The sequence below is a fragment of the Tachypleus tridentatus genome, chromosome 4 (assembly GCF_004210375.1).
Source record: "Tachypleus tridentatus isolate NWPU-2018 chromosome 4, ASM421037v1, whole genome shotgun sequence".
Lineage (NCBI taxonomy): Eukaryota > Metazoa > Arthropoda > Merostomata > Xiphosura > Limulidae > Tachypleus > Tachypleus tridentatus.
This window is the reverse complement of record NC_134828.1, coordinates 106,414,343-106,434,436: the sequence shown is the minus strand read 5'-3', so window position 1 is coordinate 106,434,436 and position 20,094 is coordinate 106,414,343. Positions and strand designations below refer to the sequence as shown.

Here is a 20,094-nt window from a genome sequence, read left to right as displayed (position 1 = left end):
AAATGTGGTAACATACTCTCTGAACTCTACCTGTATAGAAAGGATTAAAATGGGGAATTTTTGCTGATCAGTTGCTATAGGTGTTTTAACCCTTACAAGGTGCATACTTCTGATATATATGTTATGGCACATGTTACTCTTGTGGAGTATGTGCAGATTTAAAGCATCATCTTTACTATATATTTCATATAACTTAGTACGTTTGGTTTTGTAACTTTTATAAGTTATGTTTATGTTTTCAATACTTAAGTTGTGGTTATTTGTACATCCTTAAACATTTATTTAATTTTGATCTCAATTTTCCCCTGAAGAAGAAAGGTCCACCTTTCGAAAGTGATCGGGTTACAGAGTTTTTATTTTTTTCTATTGGGTTTTACAGTTAATTCAGTTATTACTGGTTTCATGGAATGTTTGGTTTAGTACTTGCATCTGGAATCTCAGTGAGTTTAAGACATTTTGCAGTTTTATTTGTGATTTGTAAAGGAAACAATTAACACAAGCAGAGGTGTTTCTAGATCTACAGATATAATAAAGGAGAAATGGAGTTCTTTACTGATTCAAAATATATTCATAATTTAACTGATATTTTGAATTTGAAAACAATTGTTTTATGGCTCTGAAAATAAATCTAAGTTTCTATTTAGGTCGTTATGGCTGTTGCTCAGTTATACTACTATCTATCTCCAAGAAATGAGATTAACATCATAACTAAAGCTTTGATACGACTTCTTCATAGCCACAGGTAATTTTTCATGTTTTATTCTATTTATATTTGTTTTAATCTTTTTGTGAGTGATAATATTTTATGAAGAATGTTATTCAGCATTGTTTGCACAGGTACTTAGTGTTTATTTTATGAAGAATGTTATTCAGCATTGTTTGCACAGGTACTTAGTGTTTATTTTATGAAGAATGTTATTCAGCATTGTTTGCACAGGTACTTAGTGTTTATTTTATGAAGAATGTTATTCAGCATTGTTTGCACAGGTACTTAGTGTTTATTTTATGAAGAACATTATTCAGCATTGTTTGTACAGGTTGTTTATTTTATGAAGAATGTTATTCAGCATTGTTTGTTTAGTGTTTATTTTATGAAGAATGTTATTCAGCATTGTTTGCACAGAACTTAGTGTTTATTTTATGAAGAATGTTATTCAGCATTGTTTGCATTGTGTTTATTTTATGAAGAACGTTATTCAACATTGTTTGCACAGGTACTTAGTGTTTATTTTATGAAGAATGTTATTCAGCATTGTTTGCACAGGTACTTAGTGTTTATTTTATGAAGAATGTTATTCAGCATTGTTTGCACAGGTACTTAGTGTTTATTTTTGTACCTAAGTTGATATCCAAAATTTTAAGTTTACCATTAAAACATTTTTGATTTAATGTGATAAGAAGTAAACAATTATAAGAATATGGATTCAAAACAAATACAAATTTATTTTATACAACTTAAATATATATTTGTGTTCTTAAAAAATGGGGATATTTTTGAGACTACTTGTACAAGTGTTATGGAACTTCTTTTAGTATTAATGTTTTTAATGTGTGTGTTTGTGAGTATATGTATAATATTTATGCTGCTGATTCACATGTTGATATGTAAAGCAAATTTAAATATTACTTGTTAAGTGACTCTGGTATTGCCAGATGATTAGAATGCTTGATTTGTAATCTGAGGGTCATGGGTTCAAATCACTGTCACATCGAACATGCTTGCCATTTCAGCCATGGGAGCATTATAATGTGATGGTCAATCCCACTATTCATTTTTAAAAGAGTATATGCATCTGATGTTCTTCCTCCTGCAGCCAGTGTCTGTTAAGTGAAGTCGAGGCAAGGATACAGCATATGAAACACAACTGCATATCTTAAGTGCCCTCATCCTGTGGCCAGTGTCTGTTTCATAGAGCCTATTAAATAGAGCTGAACCATGCTTATCCTATACAAAATCATACCATATTGCTAATCTGCCCTTCTCCTCCTGCAGCTGAACATGCCTCAACCAAACTACACGTGTTGGCATCCTGACTCTTTGTGAAAATGGCTCTGTCCTTGTTACATTAGGGGCTGATTTGCTTCTTTTCCCCCTTACGTTCTGGATGAATAGTATATTCCAGTGGAGATGAGATGTAGTTTCTTATGTGTGTTCCTTATTGGAGCCCCTCCCATTCCATTGGGTGTTACATTCCATGGGCTCCCCTTTGGTTGATTTCTTAAGGGTGCTCATTTTCTTAAAGTTTATACTGTCCTCTTCACAATTCAACATGGGATTCTAGTTAAACTGTGTGTGTGTGTGTGTGAAGGTAAGTTATCTGAGAAGTTAACATTTTCCTAATTTTAAAATTTATTTCAGGTTGATACTTATTTCTTACATTCTCACTCATCCTTTACACTTCTGATACACATTTTCCATTGGGGAAGTTATTACATATGGAGGTTTTGTCACTCATCTCTTTGTGAAGAGCCTTCGTTGCCTGATGATGGTGTCATGTGACAATGACATTCATGTTAAATCATTTGAAATTATGTGGGAGTTGGTAGTGACGTGCAAATCTCTCGAGCAGAAATGTGAGGAATATTATCTGTTTGAAATACATTTAAAGATTATAAAAATCTTAATTCTTGACAGTGTCCCTTTTATCAAACTGACAGACTGATGCAACTTTGTCAGATAATAACTTCACAATTTCTTGTGCTAAGTTTACTTTATTTGGCATCATGCAGGTTATACAGTTTATGAAACATTCTATTAACATATAGGTGTAATGCATATATTTTTATTCTTTGCACTATGAAGTTCTTAAGAATGAATCAGAATATTACAGTTTGATATTCTGATTAGCTTTTCAGCTAGACTCCCCCCCCAATAAAATAGTTAATTCACTGTTTGTTTTTGTGTGGACTAGTTCGTTTTCAGTATAAAGCTTATTTGGGTTGAAAAATTGGTGGATATAATATTTGTCCATTTCTCTCTTTTTAGAATTTTGAAATAGTAACTGTATTGTAATTTACCATTTTAGTGTATGATAATAAACCTGATAATTTATTTAGTTTTTCTGCTTGTAAGTTGTTTTGGTTCTTTTAAAATTTTTTTTGTTATGGTTTTATGGCAGAGAAATTCAGTCAGTGGTGTTGACCAACATAGCAACTTTGACAGTGAAGCATAAGGTAAGTGGATGAACGTGAATGTAAGCTTGTCATTATATAACGTAACATTAAAAATAAGTATTAGTGATTCATTGCCACTATTGATGTACAAGTCAAATGCAGCTTTGGTTTAAGTTTTTTTTTGATGACTAAAGTTGTTGGAACCACCTACTGAAATTCCTGCAATCTGCAGTCATAATACATTGAACTTCTTTAAATTAATAGTAATATTTTGTGTTACCAATACAGTGTGAAAGCTGTTAATATTGTTTTGATGTGTGCTTGCTTAAGAAGTAGTTAATTTGTGATAATACATATTTTTAGATTATTTTTTTTTATCAAATGTAATTTTGTTGTTCAAGTAATCAATTTTTAGTAACATTTTCAAAACACACACTCAAGTAGAACTTGAACCATTCTCAAACTAACGTTACTTATAAAATTAACTTCTCAGCATAAACATAGGTGAACATCATATTTAGTTAAGGGATGCTTAATTTAAGTATTGTCTTCAAGTGAAAAATGTTGATGCATTTTGCATATTTGTTAGAAATTCCTTTTTTTTCTTTCAGGGAATGTTTGAACCCTATATGAAGAGTTTTTTTGTTAGGTACAGTGATCCAACTCATATCAAGCTTCTCAAGGTTTGTTGTTTAATATCTAAATAAAATATCAGATGACATCTGATATACCCATGTTTAAGTCCTGTATGAATATTGAAATTCAGAGTTTATATTGATTTAAAGTATCTAGGCACAATGTGAAGTTTAACAACTCGTCAAGTGCAGATTATGTTGTAGAAAAGTTAGCATTTTTCACTAATATGTACATTGTTGTTGAACTTTGAATATCTTACAGTGCAAAATAATGAAAAACTAAAGGTTTTCAACAAATTATTCAAATAAATGCTAAAAGGAATTAGTTTAAGGTATTGATGAGTCGAATTATACTGTATATAATAAAACTTTTGACATGAACATTTTAGAGGGAATGAAAGCTTGGTAAACTACAATACTTTTTTTCTTAAGCCACTAGTTGACTATTAAAATTAGGATATTATAACTTCCTTGCACAGTTGATCGAGTCCAATAAACAAAAGTTTGGGAACATGGAGAAGTTTTTCTTTTATTTACACTTATCATTAATACATAGATTTTTGTTTACTATTATTTTTTTTGTCTTACAGCTGGACATCCTCACTAACTTAGCAAGTGAGACAAATATTTCCATTATATTACGGGAGTTTCAGGTGTGTGTCTTTTAGAAATAATTGTGGATGTTTTCTCTTTTTTTTTTTATGTGAAAAGCCAATAACATCTGCCCATATATAAATATGTAATTTTCTGAAACTGTGGGTAAGGTTTTGAGTGTAGAATGTGTTTTGTATTGAGCTCATTAATTAAGATTTTAATTTAAACTTCACTAAACTTGTTTCAAACAGAATTATCAGTTTTAAAGATTTTTTTCTGAAAATATTCTAACATCTGTTTTAGAATATCAATAGATGGATTGTAATAGACCAAATTTCTAAGAAATGTGTTTCCCAAATAATGATGTTTTATTAATACATCTGAGGTTTTGTGTACAACAGACTTAAACTATTTACTGAAAGTTTGCCACATTTCATGAAGATACTCGTAGTAAATTTGGAATTAAACTTAACATACCTTTTTCATTGTGGGTTTGGTTCAATGGATTGACCTTTCCATATTTAGATAAAATGTTTTAAATAACATTGTTTCTCTGTACTTTAATAAAATAATTTATAATGATAGTACACGTGAATGTACTGTGAGCTCAAGTTTAGAATATTTGAATGTCATACAATATTTGTGTATTTTTAACATGGTGTAGAATAGTTATTTTAGGGTTAAAACATAAAGGATGAAGGGCAAGGGTTATTTCCTTGTACTTATTTACATGAAAATTTTACATCAGATGGGGAATCAATACAGTATGGGACAGTCCTCTTAAAATTTGGTCTAGATCAGAATCTGGATCCAGATTCTGAATCACTTTGAAGCATTTTGATAACTGGGAGATAGGACATTTTTGTTGTATTGGGTTAGTAACTGAATGAAGTGTGATTAGATTTTTTACCAGATTTCCTGGTCACATTAAGGTTGATTCTTTATCACTTTACAAAAGATTATGTGGATCATTTATCACTTGGGATCTCAAAACAAGTTCCTGAGTTTTTGGAGATGAAATTTGATGTTATCCAATATAACTGCATGCAAACTTGATCTTAAAAAAAAGTTTCAGTGTGAGGATATGCAGTCTCTCTGATTCCTCGCTTATTATATATTTTGAATATCGATACTTTTTAAAGATAGTTTGTATTCTGTGTTTATCTTTAATACTGTTTTAAAGAAATATACAAAAGTATTTTGGAAGATGTTTTTTTTTTATATTTGTTTCTCAGGTTTTGATTAACAATTCTCATCTCTAAGCAACAATAACAGTGAGGCTTGGTTGTGCTTTCATAATATGTGGTGCAACTTCAGTATCTATTCTAAATTTTTCTGTTTGGATCCCATAATTTATTATTTTAAAATTTTATTCTCAAGCTTCCTCAACATTTTATTTATTAATTGTTAAAAAAAACATAATAGAAAATTGTACCTAAGAATGTTGTTTTAAAAGAATAAATTTTGTTTATTGTAGACATATGTTAGTACTTCTGATATGGAGTTTGTGGCAGCAACTATACAAGCCATTGGTTGCTGTGCCTGTTCAATAAAAGAAGTCACAGATACTTGTTTAAATGGCCTTGTCTCTCTATTGTCCAACAAAATGGTAAGATTTGTGTGTATATGTAAAGTGAATGAGAATAGAGAGATGTATTTGCTTTATGAACTGTTATATTTCCAAGGGGAATGATAAGGCAGTATTTAATAAGTTTTTTTATATACAGTCATTTTGAATAAAATGGATGAAATTCAAATTGAAAATGATTAGGTACAAAAAAACTTATTTCAGTTTTGGATTATTACCTTTTGGTCATTATTTCTTACTTTTGAGGCATCTTAGAAAGTTTCCAGGTTTTTTTTTTTAGGTTTATTTTTGAGATATAGTTAAGAGTGTATATATATAATAAAATTACCAACCAAAATGATCTTAATGACTGTTTCGTTTTTCACACTGACAGTACATAACCATACTGTAAGAAACTTGGCATGAAAGTTTAAGTAATGTCTATTATTTCCTGTAGTCTGTATTTCAGACTATATCCTGTATTTCAATATAAAATATGATTTGATATTTGTATAATTTTGTTAGATTGTTAAATGTCCAATATATTTTCTGAATATGTTTTCAGAAACATTAAATATACTTCTTTTCCTATTAGACTTACTTTTTTCTTATTATTATCTGGAAAGTTCCATTTCATATATTTTCGGTATTTTTTGGAAAGACTGATATTCTGACAAGTATTGTGTAGGTAGACCTGTTTATGACAGATTTGTTCAGGAAATAAGAAGAGTAATCTAAATCTGATACCTTGATTGGGTTTTCTTAATGTTTGTGCAAAATAAAGAGATTGGACAAGGCTGATAAATGTAGCACAATCTTTATTATTAAACATAAAGAAGCCACAGTGTACTTACTTGTGTATGCAATGGATGAGTTTGTTCCACTAGATTCTGTTTAGCTCACAGCTTTTCTTCTGTTCAGATAGAATTCTGTAGATGATATTAAAGTAATCCATTTCTGGAAGATCTCTCAGTGGAACTGAATTAAGAAATTACTCCAAAATGCAGCAGGTAAACTTGGTTTCTTTGTCCAGTTGACAACGTCACCTGCTGACTTTTGTTCTTTTAAGCCATTGGTCTGCTGTAACATTCAGACAATGTTAACTTGGCCAACAAAGTATATTACAGATGCTAATTTTTTTCAACTTGGATACTTTGTATTACTTTATTATCAGATCAGATAGTATAGATATTATGTACTGTAGAGGACAAAGGAACTTGAACTAGGCAATCTCATGGTCTTTTTTAGATTCCATGTTTAGGCTAAAACTGCATACAAAATAAATATTTGAAAAATTATAAAATTTATAAAGCAAGTAGAAAACATGATATGTCTCCATATTATACTGTTTTTGGATGTCACAAGCCTTGTAATAGTGAATTACATCTAATTACAATGTAAGATGAAAAACCTTTTATTTATGGTATAGACTGAAATACACATTATAATAAACCTTTTAACTTTAATGGACATACCATGAAATGACATTTAATGATATTGAAAGAAAACAATTTTTGGTTTGCAACAAGTACAGAAAACTAATCACAAAAATAAAGTTAGGAAAAACAAAATTAGAAACAATTTAACAATGAAACACTTTAATGATAGTAAAAAAAGGAAGCGTATGTGGTTTGTAACAATCCACAATAATACATACTAAAAGCACTGAAACAGACCCTTGAAGAAAACTGTTTTAAAAAATATTTATTAAAAAGAAACCTTTGATAAATTACATACCATATATATGTATATGGGCACATACCAACTAAAAATTAAAACAATGGTAAAGGTCCATACCTAGGATTAAATTATACAATGTGTAAATAAAATAATCACAAGAATCAATCCTTTGATACAAAAAAATATTAACCTGTTGACTGCCAAGTATTTCAGTTGCTAAGGCAACTCCGAAACAAGTTCAAAATACAACTCTGATGCTTCTTCATTTTGTAGCTTTTTTTTTCGTGACGCCATTTTGGATCGAAAGTGAAACAATTTATAAAAAGGTCAAATGCATGTGTGGTGCTGACATCTAGCGTTGAAGTTGGTATTATCGAGAACAAATTATATCGTCCATGGCACTGTTACTGATCAGCTTGGACGAGTTATCTCGTCTATGGCACTGAACAGGTTAAAAAAACAGTGTGAGAATAAATATTGAAATCAATGATACATAAAATTATAGAAAAAAATAAATGTAGCTGCAGAGATAACTATCTGCTTTAAGAGTACACAGACTACTATGGAAAACTAATTGCAAAAATTAAATAAGGAAAACAGAATTCAAAACTATTTAACAATGAAGCATTTTAATTTTATTTTTAACAAAAATTCAGAGCTGCCTAGTCTAGGTAAGAGCCATCAAATCAAAATTCGTAAAAATAGCTATATGACTTGACTACAAAGTCAGGTCTCTCAAGTTCCTTTAACATTGAATTAAATATATAATTAATCAAAACACTCTGAATTCAAAGTTAGTTTCATTAAAATAAATCATGATAAAAGGACGAAATTAAAATACTTGAAAACAAGGAACACCCCTGACATAAAAAAACTCAAAAATATTAAAATAGAAACTAATCACTTCTTGCTTACGTTTGCGATATCAAGCATATAGTGGCAGTTAAATACACTATATACAAATCAATAAATATTTAGAATATATATGTACAACAAAACTTTAATTTCCTGCTGTTTCACACGTATGCTATTAAAAAAGCGAGGCCATATGTATGCTCTGGCAAAGTATCAGTAATGTGAAAACAGCAAGCCTGATCATATTGAAACTTTTATTTAATTATGTTTAAGTAAGCTGTGACTATTTAATATAGTATTTGCCTTCTCTTCATTAAACAATAATGAGGGTTTTGAATTTCACTTATTATAGCTCAATGCTATATTAAAGACAGATAAAATAATTAGGAAATAACATATTTTAGCCAGTTAAAGGTCTTGGAAAAATTAGAGTGGATTTCAGTTTGTCCAAGGTGTGAGAACCTGTATTTGCCTGTTTGTGAAGAAAGAAAAGGTGTTGGTACAAGTTACTATGTTCACCTGTCTGAAGTTAACAGAAAACTTTGTCTTCCTCCTTCCTGATGATCAAAAACTCTAAAAGTTGTATGACTTTTTTCTTCAGCATCTGCTGTATTTCAGTATTCACAACCTCAACTGCTCAAAGAATGTCATTGTGACAGTGGTTACTTATATTGAATGTTTATTGACTGTTTTTCCTCAGTTGGCCATCTGGTCCCTCAAATACTTTGGTGTATTCACCCAGCAAACCAGTGAGTTGCTTTCACTGTGTTGGGCATAGTTTCTTGGCACAGTTAAACAGCCAGTGATTTCTGATTTGTAGTAGCCTCATATTTACTTTTGGCTTTGGTGCAATGGATACAACCATAGCATTACTGCTAGCAGCAGTTATTTCTACTTCAGCCACTGTGTCTACAACCATTCCAGTGTCAAGCTGGATGACTGATCAGCCAGTTATGAAGGAACATCAAACTTCATTCATTGTCAGGTAGATGACTGACTGATTTTATAATGTGTGTGTTTTGTGGACAGATTTTGTGAGCATTTGAAATGGCAATAACATGTTATACATTGTTCTGGCATGACAATGGAACGCCATGGTTAACGGAGGTGTAAGTATTCTTTTTACTACATATTAACTTGGAAGCTTGTAGTTTCAGGGTTCGGTTTGGATTGCATTGGCTAACTTTTTTGTAGACCTATTTCACATGCAAGTAAAACTGATAGAAAAACACTGCAATATGTCTGTTCCAAGAATGCCAATTCAAAGGTCAGTATTTTGTTTTTGTGGCAACATCTCTTAGACTAAGCCACAAATCCACATCTCTTCTAAAATCTAGTCTATCACTATTTGCTAAAATGAAGCTAATATATACTGACCATAGTGATGGTGTCAGTATGAGGGTTTTAAAGGTAACAAGGTTCACCTTTGTATCAGCACACATCAAGCTCCATTTTACCCTGATAGAGTTAAGCTAACCACTAAAGTCTTTTGTACAAGCTGTTTTCTGTGCCCACCCCCTTCCCCCAAGTCATTGTCCAAACCAAACTTAGGGTTTGTCATTTTTTGTGGAGCATTCCTTAGCATCTACAACTTTCCTGACCATTCTGGACCTGCTGACTTGATGGCCAGTATTAATACTCTGACAAGGCTAAGTGATGATGTGGTAAATTTGTTTGCATGTGCTGAGCTGTTAACTCAAAATAGATAGCTCTGCCAGTAAAGTACAGGTAGTTACTTTGTTACTGTCCTAGTGATATATGAGCAATGTAGATGCTTTACTCTTTCAGTCCAGATACAGGCATTAGCCATGGGTGCAGTGTGTATTTCATGAACAGATCTTGTGATGATTCATACCAAATAAATGGATTTTGCTAGAACATGAACTCTTTTGGCACACATGCATAACCCTTTCCCTTACTGAACACCTGTGTGGTTGCTTCACATTTCAATTCTGTGAAAATGGCTAATTATTAATCTTTCAGTTGGGAATAGCTTAGTGTGGCATAAGTACCTGGATTGCACCATCTGTTGGTGGAATTGCCACTCAACTGCTACTACAACCTTCTTCCTCTTTGATGGCCCATTTGAAGTGACATCCTCAATTTTTGTTGCAATATACACCATTCCATGAGAGTAAGAATCTCCCTCACTCTCAGGAACTTGCTCATGAGTTTATTGTGAGATCCTCCATTGAACTTAATGACCAGGATATATTCCTGATATGCAGAGGCTATTCCTGTGCAGTTAGTGCAGATTTTCTCCATAAGTGGCCAGTTCCTCTCATGTCTGATTCTTTATCAAGCCAGGAAACTTGACCCAGTATATAGCCCAATTCTTCACTGGTTGAATCAGTGATGCATCTCATACATAACTTTTTCTCAGTTGTTGTGCTTTTCCTAATCTAGCTTAGATAGCCAGGACTAGCCATTGCATAGCCTGTTTCTGAGTCCTTCCAATCCAGACAGTGGCCTGCCTGGAATATTTGATAAAACAGTCTAATTCTACCCTTGCTGGAAAAAAGCCTTTCTTTTTCTACTGCTGATGTACTTGGTTTTAGGGGTAAGCTGCAGATAAATGTTCTGTTACTCCTCTGAGTAGTTAGTTGTGGGTCCAGGGCTACAGGGTGACAAGATATGCAAAGTGGCTAGTTATTCTTCCTTGCATGACCTCAGATATCATGAACTGCCACTGATATCACCCAGAACCTTTCAGTCCTGTAAGATATCTCACCCCATGGGTCAGAATTTTCATTTCTGGATGTCCATTGTTGTATCTGCTGGGAGACAACTATGACTGATGAAAATCAACCACCTGCAAACTTGTACAGCCTCTATATCAGGGGTGTCCAAACTTGCTTAATGTAAGAGCCACATACGATAAACTTCAGACGTTTGACAGCTGCAAGACACAAACAAATATTACACACACATTTTTATTGTTAGGTGCACATTTGATTACATAAATTATATATAAATATTAAGAAATACATGTACGTAATAATATTTATTCATGTATTAGTTTTTAAACTGTTAAGTTGTATTCGTCTCAATAATCACAAAATACACGTATATATACCAAATGTTTTCAAAATCCTGGCTGATTATTTTTTTTTAACTACATTGAGTGTATTTAACATGGTAATGAACATCTAAGAAAAATATGAAAATTTGCATTTCATTAATATTAAATGAGACTGCCAAAAATAAAAATAAAAGGGGGTAAAACAGATACTTTTAATTATATTTATTTGTCTAAGTAAATATCTGGTGAAAACATGGAGGAAACTATGTAAAGCAATAAAATTAGAGATATTTTAATCAGATACCACCTTACAAAATTTTAGTCTTATAATATTTTTCTGACACAGACAGACATTGATACATTACATTATGTAACAAAATTTTTACTTTTTCTTGTTCCTGGACAGAAAGTGTTACTTTGCAACTGTTTATGCCTAAAGTAAATGGAAAAGACCTATTTTTTTCTTTGAGCTTTGTTTTTGTGACCTGGGAACGTATAACGAAAACATGATGGGAGACTATATTTGGGGGCTGATATGTGAAAGTGATTTACATTACAGTCACAAATCTCAAAAAAACTATTCACTTCTAAACATTTTTGTATAACTTTAATATAAATACATACAAATCTTGATTCGTATGTTGTTTTATTCAGACCTTATATAAATGAAAATGTGCAAATTTGCCTGTTTTTACATAGAAAATAGGTTAATTTCCAAATTTCATTATCCAGGTCACAAAAGCAAAGTTTGAAGGGAATAATGGCCATTTTCTGTACTTTTACAACATAAGTAATTAAGAAATAACACAGACTATCCAGGAACAAAATTTGTGTCACATAGTGTTATCAGACTATTTACTGCCGGTAGAGGTCTTGTGAGTTTCCATCTTGGTTGTGAGTTGTTGAAATTCTGGCTGATATGTTGTCAAAGCTCCATCAGGTGTTGATTTGTAAAGATTGCATGATGCTTTGACTTCACAAACTTCATTACAGAGTATAGTGATTCACAGCAGTATTTTATGCTGAAAATTGAGATGAGTTGCACACCGGTTTTCTTCAGTTCAGGATATTTTATTTCTGGAATTTGCTTCGAGAACTCAATTGCAGAATGGGATTTATGGATCATCATTAGGCCATAGGTCCTCCTGTAGTCCTATTAGTTCCATTTCCACAGCAGATGATTCTGTAACCAGAGGTTCAAAAATTGGCCAACCATCATTGATCGTATGAACCATGAATGGATTTACAAAAAAGGCAAAGCAGGACTTCAGCTTCTGCAAGTCTTCAAACCTGTCTTGGAACTTATCAAGCAGTCCTTGTAATATATCTTTGTATTCTTCCAGTTTGTGGTCTTTTATTTCAATATAAGGGAATGTATTTACTCTTTTTTTGAATTTGAGAAAGTAACTGAAGTTTCTTGACAGTATGTCTCTCTGAAAAAGTCTTATTTCATACTGAAAGCTGAAAATTGTCTGAGTAAGATCAGAAACAATCTTATCCTTCCCCTGGAGAGCCAGGTTGAGAGCTTGTAGATGATTTGTTATATCAGTAAGGAACGTTAGATCTTTCATTCTTTCCCAGTTGAGGATAGAATCTTTTCTTTAAGAAAAGTAATAATAAGTTCTAACAGATCCATAAACCTATTTAAGACCTTGCTTGTTGACAACCACCTCAGACACCTCATAATGCAGTAGAAAAAGACATCACTGAGTTTATCTTCAAGCTCCAGTTCTTTAATAAAAGTTTTGAACTATCGGTGGGTGTTCCCATTTAAGTATATGAAATTGATGGTTTCAAGAATAAATTTCATAACATCTTTATACTTGAAATATCTGGATGCCAGATGTTCATGGTGAATAATGCAGTGAACAGGGAGAAACTCTGGAAAGCTGGGATCACTTTTCATCAGTGCAATTTATCCTGCATTTTTCCCAACCATTGCAGGTGCTTCATCTGTTGCAATACTGATGAATTTATCCAATGGAATATCAGCAGTTGTTAAGGCTCTGTCAAGTGCATTTTTAATGTCAACACCATGAGTTGTTTCTTTTAGTGCCACTAAGACCAACATCCACATCTTTTCTTTCACAGTTACATCAGAGGAAACATAATAAATAAATACTGGCAGTTATGGGTTGTCTTGTATGTCTATAGATTCGTCAAGGACTAAGCTGAATGCAAGGGAATTCTTTAAATCATTTTGCATTTTGCCTGCAACATTAGTACTGATCTGGAAGATACGTCTCTCTGTAGTGTGGCGTGAAGCTGGTGTTCATGTTATTGGTCGCTCAAGTTTTTGTTAATTGGATCTAACACTGCAACAACTTCAGCTATATTCTTAATAAATTCACCATCAGAATGTGGGTGTTTAGCATGAGCAAGATTCCATGATATAACAAAACTAACTTCTGTCGTTGTATCGGCTTCCTTACTGAATGTTGTCAACAGTGTCTGCTGGCTATTTAGTAATGATTTTAACTCAGTTAACTTGTGTTTTGTAATTATGATTTAGGTGGATAATCAGATGGAAAGTTTTGTGATTTGTTTGATAGTGGCATTTCAAGTTACTGGCTTTGTAATGACTGATTAACACGTTGCAGATAAGACACAAAGCTTTATTTTGGTGAACGCAAAATATTCTACTACAACTTAAAATTTCTGTTTCCATTTCCATACTTTTGCTTCTTGTAATTTGACGACACCATCTTCCTTCACAACATTTTCACACACTTCTAAAAAATTAAAGTGAAAAGAAAAAAATGAAATCCAACATGTGCAATGCAACCAAACTCTACAGCACCCGGTATCACACTAACACTCTGCTAATTTCACTGCCTGCAACACAGCTACACACACCACAGTCATGCCAATGCAAGCCACACCCACTAAAACTAACATTGTCAGCACCGGCTTGTACGATTACTGATTCTCTAGCACAGTTTCTCTGTAATCCTTACTTTACGATTACTGATCCAGTACAGTTCCTTTGTAATCCTCATATGATTATTGATTCTCTAGTACAATTCCTCTGTATTCCTTGTTGATCCAAAATTTCTTTAATCTCTGACTCAAATCTAGCATTAAAATTAGGATTTAAATTATTAAGTATATTTACTCACCATGAACATTAAACTTATGTTTTAATCCAATGGACTCTCAGTTTATACCCAGTAAATAATTGTGATGCAAAAAGGAACTCGGCCAACGCATTTCAGCGAGCCGCACCTTATGTGTCAAAGAGCAGCAGTTTGGCCACCCCACCTCTATACAGTTGCCACTAATGATTTGGAGAAGAACTGAGGATGCCATATTCTGGATGGTAACAGCTTAGGAGTTCAATAAAACCTTCCTCATGCTATCTCATATACTTCATATGCAACATAGGTAAAAGTCCTTTGTCCAGGAAAGGATGTTTTTTAAACTAGACATTTATCCTGTGCAACCATCTTTATCCACTAGTGAACTCTCTCTCTTTGTTATTAGTGCTTTTACACTTAGAAAATGCCATTTTGACCATAAAAAGTGTTCCTTTGAACATTTAAGAACATTAGATCAAGTAGGGATTAGTACACATTATTAATACAGAAAAATCATAAATCCTGATGTTACGAAACCAAAATTCCTCCTTGTATCTGTTTGTGCTGATTGCAGATAGAAACTGATATGTAACAGTTATTGGATAATTAGATCTCTAAATAAGAGCAGGTTTGCTTATTACATAAGAATAAGCTGCATCTGATAGCACGTACGTGTTTTTTTGGTGTGTGTGTGTGAAATAATGTGTCTGGAAAAGTTGGATAAAATGAGCGTAACCTCCATTACAAAACAAACAAGAAGACACAGCATATGTAAAGACTGTTACTCTCACTGGAACGTCCATTACAAAACAAACAAGAAGACACAGCATATGTAAAGACTGTTACTCTCACTGGAACGCCCATTACAAAACAAACAAGAAGACACAGCATATGTAAAGACTGTTACTCTCACTGGAACGTCCATTACAAAACAAACAAGAAGACACAGCATATGTAAAGACTGTTAATCTCACTGGAACGTCCATTACAAAACAAACAAGAAGACACAGCATATGTAAAGACTGTTACTCTCACTGGAACGTCCATTACAAAACAAACAAGAAGACACAGCATATGTAAAGACTGTTACTCTCACTGGAACGTCCATTACAAAAAAAACAAGAAGACACAGCATATGTAAAGACTGTTAATCTCACTGGATCGTCCATTGCAAAACAAACAAGAAGACACAGCATATGTAAAGACTGTTACTCTCACTGGAACGTCCATTACAAAACAAACAAGAAGACACAGCATATGTAAAGACTGTTAATCTCACTGGAACGTCCATTACAAAACAAACAAGAAGACACAGCATATGTAAAGACTGTTACTCTCACTGGAACGTCCATTACAAAACAAACAAGAAGACACAGCATATGTAAAGACTGTTAATCTCACTGGAACGTCCATTACAAAACAAACAAGAAGACACAGCATATGTAAAGACTGTTAATCTCACTGGAACGTCCATTACAAAACAAACAAGAAGACACAGCATATGTAAAGACTGTTAATCTCACTGGAACATCCATTACAAAACAAACAAGAAGACACAGCATATGTAAAGACTGTTAATCTCACTGGAACGTCCATTACAAAACAAACAAGAAGACACAGCATATGTAAAGACTGTTAATCTCACTGGAACGCCCATTACAAAACAAACAAGAAGACACAGCATATGTAAAGACTGTTAATCTCACTGGAACGCCCATTACAAAACAAACAAGAAGACACAGCATATGTAAAGACTGTTACTCTCATTGGAACGTCCATTACAAAACAAACAAGAAGACACAGCATATGTAAAGACTGTTAATCTCACTGGAACATCCATTACAAAACAAACAAGAAGACACAGCATATGTAAAGACTGTTAATCTCACTGGAACGTCCACTACAAAACAAACAAGAAGACACAGCATATGTAAAGACTGTTACTCTCACTGGAACGTCCATTACAAAACAAACAAGAAGACACAGCATATGTAAAGACTGTTAATCTCACTGGAACGTCCATTACAAAACAAACAAGAAGACACAGCATATGTAAAGACTGTTAATCTCACTGGAACGTCCATTACAAAACAAACAAGAAGACACAGCATATGTAAAGACTGTTACTCTCACTGGAACGTCCATTACAAAACAAACAAGAAGACACAGCATATGTAAAGACTGTTACTCTCACTGGAACGTCCATTACAAAACAAACAAGAAGACACAGCATATGTAAGACTGTTACTCTCACTGGAACGCCCATTACAAAACAAACAAGAAGACACAGCATATGTAAAGACTGTTAATCTCACTGGAACGTCCATTACAAAACAAACAAGAAGACACAGCATATGTAAAGACTGTTAATCTCACTGGAACATCCATTACAAAACAAACAAGAAGACACAGCATATGTAAAGACTGTTACTCTCACTGGAACGTCCATTACAAAACAAACAAGAAGACACAGCATATGTAAAGACTGTTAATCTCACTGGAACGTCCATTACAAAACAAACAAGAAGACACAGCATATGTAAAGACTGTTAATCTCACTGGGCGTCCATTACAAAACAAACAAGAAGACACAGCATATGTAAAGACTGTTACTCTCACTGGAACGTCCATTACAAAACAAACAAGAAGACACAGCATATGTAAAGACTGTTAATCTCACTGGAACGTCCATTACAAAACAAACAAGAAGACACAGCATATGTAAAGACTGTTACTCTCACTGGAACGTCCATTACAAAACAAACAAGAAGACACAGCATATGTAAAGACTGTTACTCTTACTGGAACGTCCATTACAAAACAAACAAGAAGACACAGCATATGTAAAGACTGTTAATCTCACTGGAACGTCCATTACAAAACAAACAAGAAGACACAGCATATGTAAAGACTGTTACTCTCACTGGAACGTCCATTACAAAACAAACAAGAAGACACAGCATATGTAAAGACTGTTAATCTCACTGGAACGTCCATTACAAAACAAACAAGAAGACACAGCATATGTAAAGACTGTTAATCTCACTGGAATGTCCATTACAAAACAAACAAGAAGACACAGCATATGTAAAGACTGTTAATCTCACTGGAACGTCCATTACAAAACAAACAAGAAGACACAGCATATGTAAAGACTGTTACTCTCACTGGAACGTCCATTACAAAACAAACAAGAAGACACAGCATATGTAAAGACTGTTAATCTTACTGGAACGTCCATTACAAAACAAACAAGAAGACACAGCATATGTAAAGACTGTTACTCTCACTGGAACGTCCATTACAAAACAAACAAGAAGACACAGCATATGTAAAGACTGTTACTCTCACTGGAACGTCCATTACAAAACAAACAAGAAGACACAGCATATGTAAAGACTGTTAATCTTACTGGAACGTCCATTACAAAACAAACAAGAAGACATAGCATATGTAAAGACTGTTACTCTCACTGGAACGTCCATTACAAAACAAACAAGAAGAGAAAGCATATGTAAAGACTGTTACTCTCACTGGAACGTCCATTACAAAACAAACAAGAAGACACAGCATATGTAAAGACTGTTAATCTTACTGGAACGTCCATTACAAAACAAACAAGAAGACACAGCATATGTAAAGACTGTTACTCTCACTGGAACGTCCATTACAAAACAAACAAGAAGACACAGCATATGTAAAGACTGTTACTCTCACTGGAACGCCCCATTACAAAACAAACAAGAAGACACAGCATATGTAAAGACTGTTAATCTTACTGGAACGCCCATTACAAAACAAACAAGAAGACATAGCATATGTAAAGACTGTTACTCTCACTGGAACGTCCATTACAAAACAAACAAGAAGACGCAGCATATGTAAAGACTGTTACTCTCACTGGAACGTCCATTGCAAAACAAACAAGAAGACACAGCATATGTAAAGACTGTTACTCTCACTGGAACGTCCATTACAAAACAAACAAGAAGACACAGCATATGTAAAGACTGTTACTCTCACTGGAACGTCCATTACAAAACAAACAAGAAGACACAGCATATGTAAAGACTGTTACTCTCACTGGAACGCCCATTACAAAACAAACAAGAAGACACAGCATATGTAAAGACTGTTACTCTCACTGGAACGTCCATTGCAAAACAAACAAGAAGACACAGCATATGTAAAGACTGTTACTCTCACTGGAACGTCCATTACAAAACAAACAAGAAGACACAGCATATGTAAAGACTGTTACTCTCACTGGATTATGAGTAGCTCCACAGCATTCCTTCTCTGAGTATAAACTTCTGTCAAATGGATTATAATGACATTAAATAAACTTTCTATTTGAAGAACTCTAGATAGAACTAAATCAAGAAATTGTGGCTGGAATCAACATGTAGGCTTGGTTACTTGACCAATCAAGAGGGTAATGTTGAGACTATTTTTGTTTCTGTCGGCATTTGTTAGCTATAACATTCAGGCAACATCAACTTTCACGGTAATTAATCCTTTCAGCCTGAATGCTGTATGTTTCTGTAATATCCTTTTGGGAAAAATAGACAATATTTACTGTAGAGAATGAAAATCAAGACAAGAAGAATATTAGAAGGAACCTCACCATCATTCTGGACCATGTGCTTAGACTAAAACCACATAAAAGCTAACTAAAGGCCAAATTTTAAGAATTCCTATTTATGACTAAAACAACTAAAGAGTATAAGATACATCTGAATATTACCTATCTAGTCATTACTGACTTGCATGATATTACTTTGCCTTGTACTTCCTTTTTTTGTTGAGCCAGTTGATTTACAATTGCAATGAATGAAAATGTGGCATAAGTTTCAAAGATTTACTGTTAAACAAAGACCTCACATTTTAATATGACAATACCATTGTCTTTGTGAGGTGTCATGGTGTGGTGTTTTGCCAGGAATACTTTTGATTAAGATCAATTTATGTGTTAAATAAAAATATGATTTATGGTATCTGAAAAGTTAGTCTATGTAGGCCATATCTTATTAAACTGTAATATCTTTACCAGCTGTTTATCATAGTAGAATATTCTGTAGATTTCAGAACTAACACAAAAACATAATTGGGAATAAAAAATAATCTCGTAAATTATTATGGAAAAACAGGAAATCTAAAAACAAAAGGAATATCAAATCAACTGAAAATATTGACTGATTAGAAGAAATAAATAAAACTGTAGGAGACAGCAAAACAATTTAAAAATGATCTCAGAAATGAGATGTTTAGATTTTGGAGAATTACGTTTATAAATAACACTGAAATAAAAGTATGAATATTTTGATATTGATATTTATTAAATATGTAAATCCTAAGTAATACTAAAATATCACTTTTGTGCAATGTTACTGAAGAGAAATTGTTGAATTAGAATTAGAAGTGTATGTTTTAACTGAATTTTGATAATTGGCTTGCAGATTCACTCAGTGACCTGAACATTCTCCAGTTAGGAGAGAGTGAAATAAAAGACAGAAAATGAGCTTTGTGGTTGATCCTTTAGTTATGTAA

The 20,094-nt window shown here is 33.0% G+C and overlaps 1 protein-coding gene across 1 annotated transcript in view; it reads left to right on the top strand.

Annotated features, from left to right (window-relative positions):
- LOC143249844 (AP-3 complex subunit beta-2-like) overlaps nucleotides 1–20,094 on the top strand; it is a 92,967-nt gene that overhangs the window by 36,842 nt on the left and 36,031 nt on the right. The window contains 6 exon segments of the mRNA XM_076500389.1: nucleotides 645–742; nucleotides 3,120–3,174; nucleotides 3,726–3,797; nucleotides 4,340–4,402; nucleotides 5,821–5,952; nucleotide 8,774. Of these exon segments, the coding sequence (XP_076356504.1) occupies nucleotides 645–742; nucleotides 3,120–3,174; nucleotides 3,726–3,797; nucleotides 4,340–4,402; nucleotides 5,821–5,952; nucleotide 8,774 (421 nt within the window).